Source organism: Seriola dumerili, unplaced genomic scaffold (assembly GCF_002260705.1).
Source record: "Seriola dumerili isolate Sdu_G_001 unplaced genomic scaffold, Sdu_1.0 BDQW01000121.1, whole genome shotgun sequence".
NCBI classification, from domain to species: domain Eukaryota; kingdom Metazoa; phylum Chordata; class Actinopteri; order Carangiformes; family Carangidae; genus Seriola; species Seriola dumerili.
Genome location: NW_019174376.1, coordinates 346,079 through 366,967, shown reverse-complemented (window position 1 = coordinate 366,967; position 20,889 = coordinate 346,079). Strand labels below are relative to the sequence as shown.

The window sequence follows — 20,889 nt, the reverse complement described above, 5'->3', positions numbered from 1 at the left end:
ATTCCTCCTGACTGCCGGCTCTGTGGGAAAGACACCGTTAGAGTGTGGGATGGTCCAGGCAGGAAGCTGTGTGTGTTTATGTGTGTGTGTGTGTGTGTGTGTGTGTGTGTGTGTGTGTGTGTGTGTGTGTGTGTGTGGGCTGTGCAGTGATCCATCGGTAAACTGTGCCAGCTGACCTGCAGTGAGTGAGCTTCAACTGCTGAACACCTACAACAACTTCACCGACAGGAGTTGTGAAACTGTTGGTCTCGTTGCACAAAAACAGTTTGTCACTCTTTATTTCCTTCACTCTTTTTAATCTCTCTAAGTAAATGTTTCAGCCCAGGTTTTTATAGTGTAATTTATAGTTGCATTACTATTTTTAAGCTCATGAAATCCATTAAAGTTGCTTTTGGGTTCTTCCTTCCTTTCCTTTCTCACCCTGAAAAATCAAGATAGCATCAATAAAGCTAAATAGCTAGTAGGCTGATTCATTTATTTATCATCAAAGTTATCTTAATATGAGAGGGATTCAATTTGAAAGGAATTGGGAGATTTAGTAGGAGAGTTTCATTGTCAAATGAAATTGTAATGTACCTTAAAAGTATATCATGAAACATTGATTCCCAACATGAGGGTTCAGGACCCAACAAAGGGTTACACTATGATTAAAGGAATAAGAAATAAATAGAATGAAACGTTGATATTGGATATTGGTTCTTTAAAAGAAGCCACCAAGTAAAAAGGCAATACATATGATTGATTGTCCATTTTAAAGGTAGTGTGGTAGCTGTTACACAATTTTGTTATCTAAATTAACAACATACTGTAAGTGACATTATATTCTTGGTTGTTAAACTGATTAGTTTGGTTCTACAAGTCTCAGCCCACCTGTTTTAACTAATAACCTGACCATGTTCAATACATTTTACTCAGTGTATGAGTTCATTTTAGACATTATTTCTCACTTTATCATTGAGCTCCATCTGTTGTTAATATAATCTGGGACAGAGAGTCGTTGTGTGGAGGGAATGTAACAGTAATGCTGGAAACAATTTGGCAAACAGTAAATTAACCATTAAACTTACTTTCACTGATCATTATTGTTTGACATAGTTGCCCCCCCACCTCTCTCCCATCACGAACACACACAGACACAAAAACAGACACACGCACACACGCACATGCACGCACAAACCAACCCTGTACAATAATTATGGACGTGTGAACACAATATTGCAAATGAGCATTTGTGCAGGGGACGAAACGGCAATCACCCGTGGCTTTCAGCCGCATTGCTTCAGTCTATTCACTCTGCAGCACCTGTTTCTCCATAACCAGCCACATTGCCCTATCATTAGGCCTGACAGAGATCGGGCTGTAAATCAGAGGTTCACACTGCTGTGCCCCATTAGCCCTTCCTGATGAATACTCATGGGCACATATCTGGCACTACAGTGATGAAGGGCAGGCAGGGGCTTGTTAGAGCTTCACTCTCATCCTCGGCATTAGACTGCACAGAAATGCTCTCTGAGGCAAAATCCTGGTTTATTGCAATAAAGACAGGCCTCACTTTATAGGAAACTGTGCCATAACGTGCAGATTACTGTGTCACTACAAGATTTGTTTCCTAGTGGGAAGAGTTATTTACATCTTTAAATGTCCTCAGATCGCTGTGCTGGCTTTATGTCTACCGCTCTCTGCTTGACAGAATCTAGTTTGTAAATATCTATAGTAATGTGCAAACTGTATTTATAACCAACTACAAACACCATAAATATTAAGTCGGTGGCTCATTTCCAGCACAATACAGCGTAACGGTAGACTTTGACAAAAAGGGTAAAAATAAAATCTTAATATGTTAATCCTTGGTGAAATGGCTTTATGCTAGGATTTTTCTAATCATAGTAATAATTCAGACTCACTGGCTTTCTAATAAATGGCATTAGATATGCACAAACTACAAAAACATTCTGTCAATCAATTATATTTGGTGTTTTAAACACATTTGTAGAACTATGACAGATTTAGAGAAAAATCAGTGTCTGTATCTGGTTTGATGTGAGCATAGTGCTCATACATTTCATAATAATGGCAGCCTAAGAAATGAAATAAATGTCATTTTGGTTTTATAAATGCGCTAACCTTACAGAACATCATGTTTTGTTTAGATGAAGGAGACCAACAATAATCACAAGCACTGTCCTGTACTGCTTTAGCTTTTGATTATTTAATTCTAGCTTCTTTTGAGAAATATCTTATTACACATCAGGTATTTTTTTATTTTTTATTCAAAACTTGAAATAGCATTTGACTGTGGGGAAAAAATAGTAAATGTACCGTCCATGTTACCCATTGCATGCACTGCTGCTCATTCAGTAAATATTATTTATATTACTTTCCTCCTTGCCAACACAAAATGGTAAAAAGTAATAATCTGAAAAGGATAATAATGACACAAAACCCAAAAAATCTACACCCTGGATAAGGACTACATCATGTAGAATGTGATCAATCTGAACAAATTATATGATTGTTCAAATTTGTTTAAACTGGATTTTCTGAAAACATGAAGAGCTACAGTATGAGACATTTGCTACTTGTAAATCAAAAGACCTTTTTTTTCCCCTGAGTAGAGTGTGCAGAGTGTCCTGCAGAGATTCACCAACCAGATGGGAAGGACAACCCCTGTGAGCCTGAGAGATAAAGCCCAGAATAAACAGGACTCGAAAGAGCTCACCGCTGTGAGTGCAGGGTAACGGTCGACCCCAAGTGTATCTGGGAGTGTATCTGCATTTTTATCAACTACAAAAACAAAAAAACCGGCAACAGAGTAAGAAGCTGCAGTGACAGAGGGGAAAATGTGCTTCTCTTCCTACTCTTCCTGGTCTAAACAACGCTCTAGCTTTGTGCAAACAGAATCAAAGTGAATCTTCAAACTTAACTAACTCACACCATTATCAACTTCATCAAGCCGTCACACTCAGTACATCACTCCTTGGTAGATGCAGGAACTGAGTACATCGTCAGTCAGATCTTGGAGAATGTCCTTATGGAGTGCATTCACTGTTTCATATCTGTCCTGAGACTGCTGACAATCTGTCACCACCTTCACTTGTCTGCAAATAGTACTGAACAGAAGACACTCAGCTCACGATGACGCATGATAACATGCTAATGTATGTACTGAAGTGTATTTGAATGCTGAAAATAAGGGCACAAACTACATCGTCAGTGCCTGTGAATCTTTGAACTGAACTGAATGAAATGATTCGATTCAGCAAAGTGACGTGACACTTCCGCTTCCACACCCAGTGTCGCTGAGTGAGTGAGTGACCAAGTAAGATCAGGAAATGATGCATTTCGCTGGTTCAAATCTTTCTCTCTTTTTTCACGTCAGTTCAAAGACTCAGAGACTGACAACGTAGTAGGTGATCACAGCGCGGCTCACAGCGCCATGATGTTACCAGGCGTCTTTTGTTCAGTTTAATACAAAACTAAGCCTCTATAAGCACTGTTTATAGGCTTCACTGCTCAGAAACCACCTGACGGCAACAGAGCTCTTGCATCATGATTGTTTCTGTGGCTCTTTCTTTCAGCAAGCTTTTAACAAGGAAGTATAATACTGTCTATTATGGCCGAGCTGGCATTTACATTTTCCATTATTTAAACGGGTTAAAATCTTGTTGAGATTAAAATCTCTCACAGTTAATACAAGCAACATAAACAGTCCGCTGTTAGACAAAAACAATAGCCAGTTGAGATACATGACCACATATGACTTAGTAAAACTAAAACTAATATAAAAACAAAGTACTATTTACAGATTCTTTAAAAGGGATTTAAATTCACAACATTAATCAGCTCTGACAATTTCAAGTCCTCCTATACATTGCTCCAGTAGAGAAGGGCAGTGTACTTTTTCTGCCCTACTCTACATCCTGATGTGGGGAACCGACATCTGCAGAACACTGTGAGAACACGGGCCGTATTGGGTTTCATTTCTACACAGGTAGGCAGGCGCTCTGAGCCCTCTGAGTGAGAGGAGCATCAACGCAAAAAGCTACGGTGACACAAATGGTTCAGTTTTACTCAGTTCAGCTTGAGGATTTAATGTTAAAGACTTGTTCGTTTTCCAGTGAGTGACAGTATTCAGAGTATGTCCGCAGCACTTTTGACAGGAACAAAAACCAGTATGTAAGCATATGATATGATGCAGGAAACATAGTGGTGTAGTTGAACAGGTAAGGGGTTCAGTCTGTTAAAAAAAAAAAAAAAATCCTTTCTCTGAAAGTGAGACTAATCTGTAGTAAATGTTTTGAGATCCCTTTTGTTTTAAGCGCATTAAGATTACATGCAACTGTGTCCAGCGACTGGTACTGTTCTTGTCTAAACTTGGTGTTCCAAACAAAACGAGGATTAACTCTCAGGTCAAGCTGTGCCAACAATCGGCACACTTTCTCCAGGTCAGTGTTATTCACAACTGACCGCATGCCCTCACTTTTATAATAATGACATCCTCCACATGCAGAAATGTCCAAACAGCTTCAAATCTTGGAGAATGTCCTTGTGGAGTGCATTCAGTGTTTCAAATCTGTCCCAAGACTGCTGACTGTCTGTCACCAGTGTCCCACCTCTGAACCACCTTCACTTTGGGACTTGACTGCAAACAGAAATCTAATCTCAAGGATCCAGAGGCTTACCTTTTTTTGTGTGGATGGTTGAAGTCCCTGAGCCGTTTCCCCCACAGCGCGCTAATATCTCAAACACCCCTGCTGAGCATCCACTCAGAGCTGGTGTGTAGAGAAATGAGTCTGTGCTGCGGGTTGAAGGAGACGTTATCCAGTTCAGCGTGCCTGCTCAGGGAATGAGTGAGGCGGCACAGAGAGAGAAGGAGAGCAAAAGAGAGGGAGAGAGAGAGAGAGAGAGAGAGAGAGAAAGAGGGAGGGAGGGAGGGAGGGAGGCAGATGGGAGGTGATAGTACTGTATTGTTTCCGATTACATGACTGTGAGAAGAGAATTGTTGGGGATGTGTGTGTTATGAAGGGGCTGAGGTGGGTTATGAGCTGATGTCTGTGTGAATCTGAGGGGTCAACGTGGTACTGGATGTGTCACAGTGAGCATCAATTTCTTTTTCTCACTGTGGAGTGTCCCCAGCTGCTGAGCGGAAAGTGCGGAAGGATCTGGAAAGATAAAGGCAAACTCTCGAAGTGCTCTGCAGACAGAGAATCCAAAAACCAATCTTTTAGCTGATTTTATAATCCCAGAAACAACAGAGGTATGGATCAATGCCCTCCTATTATCATCCAAACAAACACCGCTCACCGCTGTTGCCCTTGTCATCCCTCTGTCCTCTAGTGTCCAGGAAGACTTGTCTTCAGGGAGATCTCAGATGCCCATGGTGGGGACTGAACTCTGGCCTGGTGTCAGATTGAAATGGCACGGTGCTCAGGCTCATTATCAGCCTGATTAACCACACTAATTAGCTGATAATAAAGAGAAAGCGGAGGCCACGGTGTGTTTGGCTGATGCCCGTGGACACCCGGTTGCTCAGGTGCTGAGACAAGATGAGAGTAAACAAGTTTAGTGGAGGGTGATTTCAGTCAAACCCAAAATAGAACATGCATTTAAGGCGCATGAATACGCTGAAGATCCCTTTAAATGCTCACACGCTGCATCATTTAAATGTGCTGAAGAGGAAAGTCGCAGAAATATTTACAAAAGAAGATTCACAACAACATGACTGATGGGGTGTAACACGGTGGGGAGGCGAGGTTTGCAACTAAGTTCATCATTTATTCATAGATTTATTGAGCAGGAAGGATGTTTCCTCTCATTCGTTCATCGTGTTAGGTATTTCTGCATGAGTGTAGTTCATTTATTTCAACGTTGATCTTAAATCTTTAATTTCATGTTCAGTGTCACACAAATTCAGAAGTGGTTTACACCTCTGTAAGGTTCATAATGGGTGTAAATGTTCAGGTAGATGGGAAAAAAAACAGCAAAAATATTGTTCTGTTTGAATTTTTAGTCATTTCCCATGTTTTATGCTCACGATATGTGGATTACATCGCCCAAAAACATACATTTGGCAAACTCGGACAGATAAAAAAAAAAAAAAAAAAAAGGATAAGGATTTTTAGCTCCCACAGTAAATTTAGATACTCTGCCAAACCTCTTGCTGGGAAATACAGAGACGTACTTCTTACCCACCAAGATCAGAAGAGGCCAGGAGACAACATGTAATCAGGCTGCAGTGTTAAGTCATTGTGCCTCTGAACTATGAGGTCACTGCAAACACATCTACCCATATGACTGCTGCAAAGAGCCACAGAATTAAAGTAATAATCCATTTTTTTGCTTCTGAATATTTTCAAAAGAAGCTACTATATCTTATTCACAGAAGAGCATCTGTTTTGTAATGTATTTCTACTAATTTGAGCTTTCATTCAAAGTAGGTGATGAGCAGTGCTTTTAAAGGGTGGGTTACGTTTTCCTTTCTCCCATTTTTTCCTACTCTGTATTATGCTGTGTTGGATAAGATTTTTGTCACATTTCCAAGAGTCACAACCTTTTGCTTTTTGCCAGCTGTGTTTGTCAGCTCATGTGTTGCTTGCTCCATTTTACCATTATCCTTACCTAACTTCAAACAAGCTGTTTGCTAACATCACACTGCAGCTTCCAGTCTGGATATTGCATGTTATATGCTTGAGTTGAGTGCAGACTATATCCTCGGTTCTTGCAAGAGTAAGTCTAATTACGTTTAAGTAGGCAACCTCAAATTCGATTATCAGAGATTTATTTGCTGTAAAGCAGTGTATGTTTGTTCTCACACAGGCCATAAACAAATACCGAACTGTCTCAGTGATTAGTGGATCTGAAAAACAAGCTTGAAAGCTTTTTAATTAGGCCACTGTTGATGAATGCTACTGTACGTATTTGATGGAGAAGGCTGCTAAACTTTGTTAAAAGCCTGTGGCAGAAAATGTAATGTGGAGGGGAGAAGGCTGTTGCTGTTGTTGCTGTTGCTGTTTGCAGGGTGACAGTTTAGATATTTTGGCAAAAATCGTCTCAAATCTAAAAATGATATTAAATTACAGCTTGCGTAATGTGGGCCAAAATAGTAATGTTTGTTTCTTTGGCTACAACAGACAGCCACGATAAGAAAACAAGATGTTCTTTTTGTCTCATTCGTAGACATTTCTGTTGTTTTTAGTTTTGCCTGAAACGACTATTTTAGCACTCGCAGCCTGACAATGGCTGTAATCACTGCTTTACATTCTCCTCTTCCTGTTAATTATGTCCCGTGTAAAATATTGTCGGATTAGGCCAGCAGTCAGCGTGAGCTTAACTAGCTCCAGAATATTTGAGTTTTTAATTGCAATGTTTAAAACCTTTTTTGAGTGACAAGCTTTTTTTTTTATTGTGACTGTGTGATGAGGTGATACTATCTTACATTTGTCCCTTCTTCCAAATACGTTAATCTCGGTTATATAAGGAGGCCTTGCTGACAGCGGTAGAGACCGGAGGAAATAGTGGCATCGATTCTTGTCAGACACAGGTGGCTGCTGAGGCAGTCCGTCTGTCTGACATGATGCTGTTAAGTCGTCCTTATGCACTCACTGTCAACTGGGTGGCAGTCAGTTAGATTCATTGTCTTCTCTCAGCCAGAAACAAAGGCTGTGATTAACTGGTATGTTCCTCCTCTGTTGATTTACTGCTTGTGTTTGAGAGGCCTCAGAGAAGGCGCACACACACAGGCCATTAAGCACAGCAGTGACATGAAAGCCCCAAAATGAGGTCCCACTGCTGACTAATTCAGAGGAACCAAACCCGAAGCAAACGTCATGGTCTCTGTCTCGTAAGACTCATAAATCAGCGTCCATTCGATCACGGTCTCCAGGTGTTATATGTTGAAACATGGGTGGCCAGATCAAGATTGCCAGGGTCACTGTTCACTGGCGTCTTCACTCTTCAGTCTTACTCAGGCAAAACCCAAGCGTGGCCAAGCATAATTGCCTTGGGGATAAATTCTTTGAAAAGAAGTAAAAAACAGAGGCCATTTAAAAAGAAAGAGTAATCCTCTTATGCAGGGCCTGCTTTACAGAAAATGTTAAGTGTGTATTAGTGTCCCTCTCTCTTTCCGTACAGATTTGTTATGTGCGTCGCATGTGTGTGTGTGTGTGTGGCTCTACTCATCTCAATTAACTTGGTGCTGCTGCAACAGTACAAAAAGGATATTGTAGATGAGGCATACCCTGATTTCAGTCTTGTCCTGTTCTTTATTTGTGAATATTATTCTCCCACAGACACTTCAAAATGTTTTCTCAAACAGATGTATAACTGCATAGAAATAATCCGAAAATAATAACGAAAGGACGAAAGCGTGAGTCCTAGAGTGTTATTTTTCCTGTTACACACATTTATTACGCAAATCTTAGACTTGCACTTAGATTTCACACAACTTCATAGGCAGCATTGTGCATTTTACACTACGTGACATTTATTTAGCAGCTATAGTTAGTGGTTAAGATTTTACACACAACATTTATGATGAGCTCATAAAATGTGATGCAGTGTTACAGATTAAACTACCCAGCAGTCTTTGCTGCTAAAATGATGCTTACACATTCTTGCATCAGTAATAATAATCAAATTATATAATAATACTATAACTCTCAAAATGGCAATTTATTCTGCATTGAGTACTTTGACTTTTGTTCAGACTTAGACTTAAGTAACTATTTGAATGTAGAACTTTTATTTGTATTGTTGCTACTTTTCCCTTAAACAAAGGACCTGAATACTCCTTATGTTTTTCAGATTTTTAAGTTTAGTAGTGAAAAATGCTACTTGGATCACTCTTAACCATAACAATACCACATTAAATCATCAGATCGACATGATTGCATCATTCTGTGTGGTCACTGAAGGGTGAAGTGACAACAAACCCCCCCCCCTTTACTCTCCAGTCCCTGTCACTCAGGTTGGAGCATCTAGGACAGCACTGTGGCAGGTCTAATCCTCCTTATCTTAATAGCATCCACCACTATCGCAGCAGCGGTGGGGACAATCGACCCTTTCCCTTTCTTTATCAGCAAAAACCACTTCCCTCAGCCCCTGCTGTCAGACCCACCCTCTCTCTCCATCAGATTCCTCGGCTCCTCAACCTCATCTTGTGCTTTGTCACAGTCTCACCTAACTAGTATTTATTTGAAGATGCCTGCCTCCAGTAAAATATTACAAGCTTGTTTGGAGATGTTGTGGCTGATGAAAAGGACAAGTTTTTTGACAGGACAACATCCTCATACACACCACACAGAGCACACAGGGTGGATGTGTACCTTGGCTTTGGGTTATTTTCCATTGCCTTCTCATATTCTCACTGTGATGTCAGCCTCACAGGGGAAGGGACAGGGAAGTCAAGAAAAACTTTTCAGATCAGATTTGAAAAAAAAGAAAGGGAAAAAAAAAAGCAGAGATAGCTGCTTGCAGTGGGAAATGTTAATATCAAGTTTAAGTAACCACAAACTCTGGTTTCCCTGGACAATTGCTCAACTCAAGATAAGTGCATAAATTATGTTTTAACAAGTTAGGTCAGACTTTATTTTTATACAACATAATGAATCTCACTGTATTTGACCTCAAAACCACATTTACTTGGAGGGATCTTGACTTATTGTTTCTGGCAGTGGGTTGACCTAAGGCTAAAATACCAGTAGCTCAGCGTAAATGTAATCTTACAATTCACATGTTTCTTCCTCTTTGTTCTCCAGTGGTGATACCAGAGCTGAATATGTATCATTGTCTAATGAAATAAACTCATATACAGAAACATTGTGCCATGGCTGATAATCCTGGCTCAGACGATCATTTCTGATGTGTGATTTGAAAAAAATCCCCATCAGATTCTCAGCAGCTGTCAGATCAGTTGATAGACAGATAATTAGATTTGTTACAGTTTTTAATGCATCTTTCTGTGCATTTAGCGAAAACAACCATTGTTTTTACACATCAGTAAATAAATTCCTACTTTTTGAAAGTTTTCTAAAGTTGTTACATTTGGGACACTCCTCTGACTGAGATACACATTAAGAGTAATCACTTAAAAATAGACATGTGATCATGTGTTGGACCTGGGTGAGAATGTCACTTGAATTTTCATATATTGCCTGACATAAACATGTTCATGTTTGTGTTTGTATGTTTGTTATTGAAGACCCCCTCCACTGAGGAATGTGTTCTGCTTATTGTTACTTCACGTGGATGTTTGACCTTCTCTGCGCGAGTGATGTATGTGCAGAGTTTGGCACTAGAAGGCTTGGACATGTGCGCATTCATCTGCTGAAGAGGGGGAAAGTTTCCAAGTGCTCACCTTAAATCTCAGTTTAAGACATGTACACTTTGTATGAGCAGGATTCTGTGACACGGGTGCAGTAAGCAGGTTACACAAGAGTAATGTGAAAACTTGAAACCTCCAGCGCGCATACTGTATACTAAGAATGGACTTGCAGTGAAGGTGAAGACGGGTTGTGTCCAGTAGTTTGAAACAAAAGAGTGAAACCTGGGAGGCAGTGAGAGTGAGTAGATGTAATTTAAAGAATTTTTAACCAGGTAATTGAACTTTTTCCTGGAAAAACCGTATCAACCACAAATTATGATTAGTAGATATTTTTACGTCTTAAATCATGTCTGGAGAAGCTGTTTATTTAAGATACATAATTTAAAATGTGTCCTGTATCCTATAATTATACAGGATGTGACAATGTTAAACAGTTACCCATAGATAATCCTATGTAATTACTTTATATAAGATCTTTCATACTAAAACTATCTAGAAGACAAAAGAAAAAAACAATCAAAAAGAAAGAGTGAATGTGTAAATCACAGGGTTTACTAATACACTGCTTTTCACTCGTGATGTAGTTCATTTTAGTAATATATATATATTATAACCCATTTGTTATTCCAAATGCCTGACATTTGAGCTTATTATTCTATGAATAGTGATTGAAAGATGGACTGATAAACAATGATTATAGGGACTCACTAATCCACCAGGAATCAAACTAGGCAAACTGCTTTTTGTTTGTTTACAGAGTAATGGTTGTGACAGAGTTAAATGTACAATATAAGACCTTCTTACACAGGACAGGACTCTGAATTGCACAGAACAAGAGAGCAGGACACATCCCTCCTCAGCATATCAAGCCACAGTTATGGTTTCACGGTTATGTGATTCATTCTACAATAATTTTACCACCTTTCTCCGAAACCTTTAGTTTCCTTAAAATAATGACATCAGAATCATTTCTCTTAGGTCATATGCTTGTTGTTTAGCAGAAATGTGAGTAATTACACCTTTTTCTTTTGTTTTTGTTGTTGATGTGTCCGTTATCTGTGCCTAATGAACAATGAAGCGCTCTGGCGGCAGGCAGTAATTGCTTGAAGCCCAACAGTGGGGGTGTAATTAGAGAGACAGGGAGGAGTATATAACTTCATGACTGGCACCGTTTAATGATAATGGGGTGCAACTCCACACTACCGTGGTCAGCTAATCATACTGGACTGGCCTGGACAGCTCTCAGCGCAAACGAGCCGTGACTGGAATAGTGAACAGCAGCTTGCCCACGCAGTTCCACCCCATTTGCTCCACGGGGCATCAGGCATATGATTACGGCTGTGACCCTGCACCACCTGCAACACTGTCATTAGTGCCACCATGGATGGACAGGTTTAATATAAATAAACTAATGTCATCAAGCCACCCAGCGAAGGATGAATACATACCATTGTCAACACTGTTACAAGCACATGTTGTCGATACAGTGAGTAGAAAATCAACAGGTTGGCCCATCAACTATCAGTCAACATGTATGTCTACAACATGTTCAGTCAGTTGTTGATAAATATACCTGTAAAAACGAATGCCATATAACAGCACTGTCATATGTTACACCTTCACAAAGCTTGGAATGGTCTGTTTTTGTTAAAACTTTCACTGAGGTGCTCATTCAAATACATGTTTATTAGAGTATTGAGGTTGTAGTTAGTGGTGGTTTGGAGGTGTTGTATTAATTCTTCCTCCCTTATGTTTGTAAATGGGTTGGGCAAAACATTAGAGACACCTCTCAATATAATGCTGTCCAGTTCAACACCACCGCAAACTTACCTTTGTAAATGTAGAGTTTATGGCTGAGCTGGTGTATTGGATTGCATTAGATTTTAATAGCTGTACCTAATAAAGTGGCCACTGAGTGTAAAATATAAAAACAGGTGCACTGATAAAATGTAAATTTATTGCCACTGTCTAGGATCTGGTGGCAGCTAAAGGTTTATTACATATAGGTTAGTGAACCCCTCATCTGATATTTCATGTTGTTGGAGTTTGAGTTACATCTCAAGTGACCTGTGAACCTCTTTCTGACAAGGAAGACGTCAGACCCTAAATTGGATTTTAGTAGTTTTCCAATAACGTCACGTTATACTTACATTTGCCTCTCGACAGGGTGCACAGTCAGACGGTATAAAGTCTGTTTCTACATGCTGTAAATCTCAGAGTAAATAATTTATATTTTGGCTCCCATATCACCATTATAACCAACAATGAAAGAATGAGCTTGAATTGTGAATGTATAGTGTAAAGTTTGTTGATGTAAACCTCATGGACTAGAGACCTCATGCTTTCATGTTACTCCAGGTTTTTGATTTTGTCCTGGCACCTCTTGCAGCTGTCCTCATGGGAGTTTCCTTTTTCCCTCTTAGCCTGCCGTGACATTTATTCCTTCTTTCTACCTAATATGGTTTTCTGGGGAGTATTTTGTCCCTGTTCTCTCTGGAGCTGCAGTGGTACTGTTTAGGCTCAACTAACCTTTGAAGGCTTGTTATGTCTTCAACAGACTGTTTTTCTTTGTTTTATTTCCTTGAGGTTTAGCTGATAATACTGTATTTAATCATTTTGCTTCGTTTCATAGTTAGATTTATTTAGGATCAGTTTTTTGTCCAATTCTTTGAGTTGTGCTTTGTCAAAGGCTTTATGAATTGATTCAACCTGACAAGATCTTTCTAATAAACAGTTGTTCAGAGATGTTCACAAGCCTGTTCCAAAGCCGAATCATCTCTCATTTAGTGTATGTCTGATATTTGGAGGTTATCATCCCACGTCAACCAAAACCGGTGTAAGTGTACGAACTCAAAAAACAATCAAATTGTTCTGTAATGTATAGTACTACAATTGAAATGTTCACTGAATCTGAAACAGGACACACACGAGATAACTGTGCGAGTACAGTCCCAGATCTTTACATAGCTTGCTCACCACTGATCCCAGAACCCTACCTGTTGAATTAACTAAAACACTAATACCTTCCTTAAAAGTGACATACATTTCCAAAAAGAAAAAGAAAAAAAATCTCTATGCTGGTGCTGGCTGGACTTCTTTGGAGCCCTTGGATATGGTTGTGGAGAGGAGGATGCTGCACAAACTGTTGAACATCATGGAGAACATCTCACATGCCCTTCACGACTTGCTGGTCAAATAGTGGTGCACTTTCAGTGAGAGACTTCTTCAGCTCTGCTGAAGGACCACAACAGGAAGTCATTCTTGTCATCTGCTATCACTCTGTGAAATGATTCTCCTCTGTGTCAGGAGAGGGGACTCCTCTGACTCCTCTGATAGTTTTTCCTCGTAACAGTACAGAGTGCTCACCTGGAGTTTTTATTTATTACATTATCTATCACATCTGTTATATATCAGATTAAGTATTATAGTATATGACATGGAGAACCATTTTATAGTGGATTCAGCACACAGTATAGTTATGCATCTATCTATCTATCTATCTATCTATCTATCTATCTATCTATCTATATATCTATCTATCTATCTATCTATCTATCTACTATCTATCTATCTATCTATCTATCTGTCTGTCTGTCTGTCTGTCTGTCTGTCTATCTATCTATCTATCTACTCTGCTGAAGTAACTGAACTTCTTGTAACTCATTGCTGCTTGAAATTTAATTTAATATTGTGTTTTATCCTGGTTTATTTACTTAGCTGCATCACCTATGCTAATTGAGTAAATAACGCCCTCTGTTGTTCAATATCATGTCCTGTAGCTTAAATCAAAGGTATGTCTGTCACTTTAAGAGAAACCTTGGACGGTTACACTGCATGACGAGTAGAACGTTCGCAGCCAATCAGATCATTGTTGTGTCAATACGTTGTTATGGCGTCCAGTTTAATTCACGAAAAGAGAGTTTGTTTTACCTTTTGTCAGCTCAACGCGATTTCAACGTGCGTTAAACTTTAAAATGTCCTCCATAGACCGTTTGGACGCTTTACGAGAGCAAAACAAAGATCTACTGAACCAGCTGAAGCGGCAGAGAGAGAAAGTGGAGCGTCTAAGGGGCTGCAGTCATAGCCGCAAGAGGGAGAGAGAGGACGAGGCAGAGGAGAGGATACAGCCTGAAGACATGGTGACGCGCAGCGGTGGAGACCGCAGTTCGGCAAGGGCCGCCCTCGCCAAACTTACCGTGAAATTTGCGGGTAATGAAACAGTGTAAATTGAAGCTGAATGCGTAAGAGAAAACTGCACATATGAGCTGAGTTAGCTACCAGATAAGATCTTTGTCGTAGTCTAGAAACGTTCTAATGTACCGTCACTTCATTTATGAAATCTGCACTGAACTCAGTCATTAAAAAAAACTCTTTTGTAATGCGTGAGATAACCCACACACCACATTAAACACAAAGCTTGGTTTAACTCCCTGCAGTCTACAACAAGGAGCTAGTGAAAGTCAGTTACACTGCTAATGACTTGGAGGTAATACACTTGTTCACTAGGTCCACTTACTAGCTTTCTCCGGAGCTGAGGTGCATTTAAGCGTTTACAACTTTGGTACAACTTTTTGACTTTACATCTCCGCATTCTGTGGTGTGCAAGCGATGAATTGAAAGAAAGATCCTGAATCATTGATCTGGAAATCTTTTCCTCTGTCTCCATCAGATACATGTGAGAGACAAACAGGCATCTCGCGCACTGTTTCCACACCATCTTTGACCCCCAAACATAAAGGAGGGATTGCTCAACATACAGACTCATCAGTCATTTTCAAAGACAGTGACAGACATCCTCATGTCCAGGAGAGGCTACAGGACACAAAGCCACACAGCAATAAACCATGTTTAGTAAATCACAGTAAAGAACAGGTAAGCAAAAGAAACGCAGGATGATCTACTCAGATGTGCTGGAAACCTGCAGGACCTCCATACTGTAAACCAATCTCTGCCATTTTTTTTTTACAGCTTAAAAGAAGTATAAAATGTTTATCAGTTGTCCAAGATAAACATTTTCAACATAATTTTCAACATAATTTGATTTGCTTGATTTCCATATGTTTATTTTACTGAACGTTCTACAGTCACTCAGCCACCTTACAGTTTTAATTTATCAGAGCACTGTTGGGGGGGGGGATATTTAACCAATGAGGAAGTATAGGAGATAGCAAGATGGGTTTTAGACTTTTTAGGACCCACAAGTTCAAGCATTTGTCCACATGAAACTTAAATTAAGCAGCTTCAGCTGCTTTTTTTAAGCTTTTACAGTAAGTGATGACTCTTTAGAGTTTGGGAGGAAACACAGACGGAACAACAGAGCCAACATGCTTGTTATGCTTTTGTATGAACTTAAATTTTACAGCACAATAAACAATTCCTCTTAAGTGTAAGCGTTAAATCTCTGCCAAGCCAAAGAACAGTGACTGTATCCAAAAATATCTGAAGAAGAACATATGGATCACTAATTCTCTTCACAATTTGTTTTCTGAAGAGGGAGGTGCGGAGTCGAGTCACATTTCAGTCTGACGAATGTGAAGAGATACCTGCCTGTGACAGGCATCATTTGCAGCCCTTACTTGGATATGACTGGATCGCAGGTACTGGTCTCTCTTTTTATGTCTCTTTCAAATGCATAATCGTCTAATGGAGGTCTAATATGTGATGTTTGTTTTTTTTTCCTCTAAGGAGTCCTGGATGCTGAGGATTCCTTGGTAGAGCGCTCTGACGAGTTCTTCAATGACCTGCACATGTTTCGATCACTCCATAAAGATGAGTGTGTCCACAGCCCACAAGCAGAGTGAGTGATTCTCACTTAATTGCACTTGCAAATGAGTATGTGAGTCAAGTTTACCTGTGATTGATGATAGCTTCATTTAGTCAATATTAATGAGTTCTCTTCATAGATTTTCTGAGGCGAACCATTCAGGGCTGCCGCTGCTAACTAACAAGGATGACCCAGAAACTAACACAGACACTCATCAATGTAAGAGGGTTTCGGTCATTTATTTGAATACTACTACTCACAGAACTCTCATTTTCATTCTTCTTTTCATGACAGCTGAAGAAACTCTTGTCTCCGCTTGTTCACCTCTTCTCCTCCTCTCCTACAGGTACATTCTCTTACAGGATTAACAGCAGACTGTTCCCTGTCCCACTTCACTCTCAGGAGCACTGTCCTGTGTGCAAAACGCACAAATCTTCCCACCCTCACACTACAGCTGAACCAGCTCTTATCAGGTAATAAATATCGTGAAATGCATTTTATGACAACTTATACACAATAAAAAAAAAACTTAACTGCCACCAGCCGAAAGACAAATTTTAAATTTGTCCCTGCTAGATGAATCCAAAAGGCTACGGAGCACGTAATTTCCCGAGCTGTCTATGTATTGCACTCTGAAACGTCCTGTTCCTGGGTTTACTTGTACAGTGGCTTCAAAAAATATTCAGAGCCCTTCTCTTTGTGCACACTTGATTGTGTTGAAGATTTAAATGTGATTTTTGCCTATCAATCTACATTCAATATAACCCATAATGACAAAGTGAAAATATATTTTTAAAAACATTTGATGTATTATGGAGTCTTCCTGGGTATGTCTTTACGAATTCTGCACAGTGGGATTTGGGGAGTTTATCTCATTCCCCCTGGCAGATCTTCTTATCATCTGTCAGATTGGATGTGAAGTGTCTGTGGACTTCCATCTTCAGGTATCTCCGCAGATGTTCTATAGAATTCAATTCTGGGCTTTGGCTGCACCACTCAAGAACAATCAGAGACTTGTCCTGAAGCCACTCCTGCATGGCCTTGGCTCTATGCTTCCGGTAATTGTCCTTCTGAAAGGGGAACTTGTCACCCCAGTGTCCGGTCGTATGCACTCTGGAGCAGGGTTTCCTCAAGGACCTCTCTGTATTTGGCTGCATTAATCCTTAATTCTCACCAGTCTCCCTTTCCCTGCCGCTGAGTAGCCTTCCCCGTAGCATGATGCTGCCACCACCATGCTTCACTGTGGGGATGGTAGTAGCCAGGTTATGGACAAGGCCTGATTGATGGAGTGCTGATGAGATGGTCATCCTTCCAGACTTCTGAAGGTCTGTTGGGTTCTTTGTCTCCTCACTGACCAAGGCCCTTCCTACCTTGTTAGAGTGCTAATGGTTCCAAACTTCTTCCATATCACAATCAAAGCTTTAGAAATGGCTTTTATATCCTTGGTCTGATCTATGTCTCGCCACAAAGTGTTCCAGACGTCTACAGAGAGTTCATTGGACTTCATGGCTTGGTTTTTGTCCTGACCTGTAGTGTGACTCACGGGGCCTTACATATACAGATGGGTGTCTTTAAAAACAATGTCCAGTCAGTTTGCAACAGGTAAACTGCAATCAAGCTCTGGTCAAAGATAATTAAAGCAAACAGAATGCACCTGACCACAATTTGGAGTGCCACAGTAAAGGACCTGAATAGTTTTGTAAATGAGGGATTTCAGTTTTTGATTTTTAATAAACCAACAAAAACCATGTTTTCACTTTGTCATTGTGGCCTATTGGGTGTGGATTGATGGGCAATTTTATCTATTTACAATTAAATCTACTCATAATAAGGTATGCAAAAAGCAATTGTACGTCTATGAACGTTGTTGTAAAATAATGGTACCCACACCAAAATGAATGGGCAATTTCTCGAGTTTTCGTTGAGCTTAAAGTACACTTACCCTTCCTCTAACTTTTTTTTTTGTTGTTGTAAGGGTCAGCATCCCTCGCTCCACCCTCTTGCCAACTTACAAATACAAAGCTCATCGGCGATGCAGCTTTGACCCTTCTGATAGTTTGGGTTTGCCATCGGTGAGTAGGCGTTCAAATGAGAGAACCCACTGCATGGTGATTTTTGTTTTTCAACTAATGAACTGTGCCATTTTCCCCTCTGTAGTCTTTACATATTGTGCGAGCACCTCTGTGCCTAACTTAAAATTGTACATCTCAGTGGATCTCCTCACTCTTTTCCAGCACTGTCTCTCAGGCTGGTCGCACACAGGTCAGAGCACCCTGCCGCCACCCAGCACCCTCGATCTGCAGAGCAGTTTGAAAACGAAGAGCTCCACAGAGTCACAGAACAAGGAACTGGAGGTGAGACAATGCAGCCTTACATCATTGTATTTGTAAGTCCAAATATTACAATACAAAAAAACGGCTCTGTTCGTCATGTTATTTTTCAGGATCTCTCTGTGCCCAAAGTGTCCAGTCACCAGATCTCTGACCAGATCCTAAATGTGTCACGCTTGGCTCGTCACAACTTCCAACACTTTCAACCCAAACAAAACTAGGAAGCACATCTTACCCAGTGTGCTGAAAAATCAACCATCATTCAGTCTATTTTTAAGTGATCCTTGTAGTTCCTGCAAGCCGTTTGACACCACCCTAAAAGATTTTCCATTTTTATTTACTTTTATTTTTAACTATGTGTTCCTGATCGTAAATTGATCCTAAATATTAGACCATTTGTTTTCAAGAGAATGAAACGCTTCATGTTAGCTTGTTTTATGTCTATTTATTCATACATTATGTGAATAAAAGCACATGACATAGCAGCATATTTTATGTTGACAGGAGTTGCATTTTAGTTCTTCATTTTTTCTGAGCAGATTTAGGCTCCGCATGTGACTGTCAGCAGCCTTGTGAATGTGAAGCAAGAGATCATAACATTACGCCACAGTGGAAAGGGAAGACATTTAGCACGTTTAGAGCACATATAGAGTTCGCCTTGTAAATTTCACAACAATAAGGGAATTATTTTGAATCATCTGTTGCTCAGAAGTACCAGTTTGTTTTTCCCTTTCCAGCTGTTTTCTTTGGCTCCCAGGCTCATGTATACTTCTGTTTTTAACTTCCTTTGTGACTTCCTCAGTGTGGGGCTGTGAACATGAAGACACAAGGGCAGTAGGTACTATACAGATTTCAAAGGAAACCACAACCACCTATACAGTAGCCACCCTTCCTATGACATTACTTTTGTGCTAAGCAGGCTAATGTATTTGAGAGGTTAGATAGTACATAAAATGTATCAAGTTGTGTTCAATAAAATCAATAAAAATGATAAATGGAATTAATTGAAAGTAAAGGAAACCATCTCATTTCCTTTACTTCCTTTTAATTATTTTTTTTCACAATGAGTTCTTTGTGTCTTGTGTGTTGAAGTTACAGTACTTTGATGTTTTATGGCACAAACAACTTTTCAAAGCAAACCAACATCTATCATCTGTACATTGTTATCTGATTGTTGATAGTTATGTTAGAGCTTGGTTGCTGTGATACCAGAGTGAGGCTTTGTTAAGGTCTGACTTTAAATCGCTCCAGATTAACACGCTAAAACTCATTTAATATAACAGACAAAAACATATTGAGCACAATGAACAAAAGGGCTGCTACAACTGTGCATGAGTACCAGAGAAATGTTCAGGATGTGGGAGGGGAAACTTTGTTATGAAATGTCAGCAGCTCACGCAGGAACAAACTATGTAAAGCACATGGGCATTTAACTGGGCACACTTAAAGTGGGCTTTAGTGCCTTGCTCAGGAACACTTCACCAATGACAGTCACAGAGCTTAACCAGGGTTTCTGGTTGAAACAACATTTCTGTTATCACAAATGTAACTTTCAGCTACGGTATCCTGCCACAGTTTAGAAACCCAGCAGCATGAATCAATTCTCCTAAAAACAGTAAATTAGGTTGATGTCCTGAATATTCAAACTCTGCGATATCTAAAATGATATATATCTGCAAACCAAGCTGGGGTCTGTGAGGCTACACTGAATCTGGACTTGTCTGTTTATAAACACGAAGAGAAAATCTCAGTGTTTCCACTTCCTCTATTGGGGTTATTTCTATTTTACACTTACATATAACTAATATATTATTTTATGAATGAGATGATTTTTAATGTAGGGGGTTTCCATTTTGAATTCCAGAAGTGGGACCTGTACTTTTGTACTGTATACTACAGGTTTTGCAAAAATACCAACTGACCAAATGTTGGACTTTCCAGACTGAAAACCCTTGACCATAGAAACATGTTCTCCATTTAAGGAAGTAATGATGTGCCTTATTGACAGCAGACATTTTCAAATGTCACAGAGGAAAAGCACAGGTGAAATCAATAACATTAATGATGACAGTGTCCCATTGAAATTGGCAGTCTGGGGCCCCTACTATTGTTTTTTTGTTATGGTTCACTGGGACACTGACTACAACTGAGCCATCGTTAATATTATTAGATCCACCTGTGCTTTTCCGGCATGTGCAAATGGCTCCTGTGATAAAGTCCTTTGGGCTGCACCAGTGATGATTTAGGTGTGTCCTATTACAGGGAAGATATACTTTGTATTTGATCTTTAAAAATAAATTCAGGAATCTGTCTTCACAATAAAATTCTTTTTCTGTTGTGTCAAAAAGCCACATTAAATGTGTAAAACCATAAAACAGTTTTCGTGCTTCCATAAAACAAGAAAACCTCTATAAACAAAAGATATCAGGCGTCTTCCATGTGGCGGTATGGCATCAGTTTTTAACCTCATCTAA

General features: G+C 39.7%; 1 protein-coding gene across 1 annotated transcript; it reads left to right on the top strand.

Annotated features, from left to right (window-relative positions):
• Positions 1-14,221: 14,221 nt before the first annotated feature.
• On the top strand, positions 14,222-20,729 carry miip (migration and invasion inhibitory protein). The gene is made up of 9 exons (XM_022748303.1): positions 14,222-14,530; positions 14,991-15,193; positions 15,813-15,918; positions 16,007-16,118; positions 16,225-16,304; positions 16,432-16,558; positions 18,061-18,157; positions 18,320-18,439; positions 18,529-20,729. Exons 1-9 carry the CDS (start codon positions 14,296-14,298, stop codon positions 18,634-18,636), a joined length of 1,188 nt encoding a protein of 395 aa, XP_022604024.1. The 5' UTR covers positions 14,222-14,295; the 3' UTR covers positions 18,637-20,729.
• The last annotated feature ends 160 nt before the right edge of the window (positions 20,730-20,889 follow it).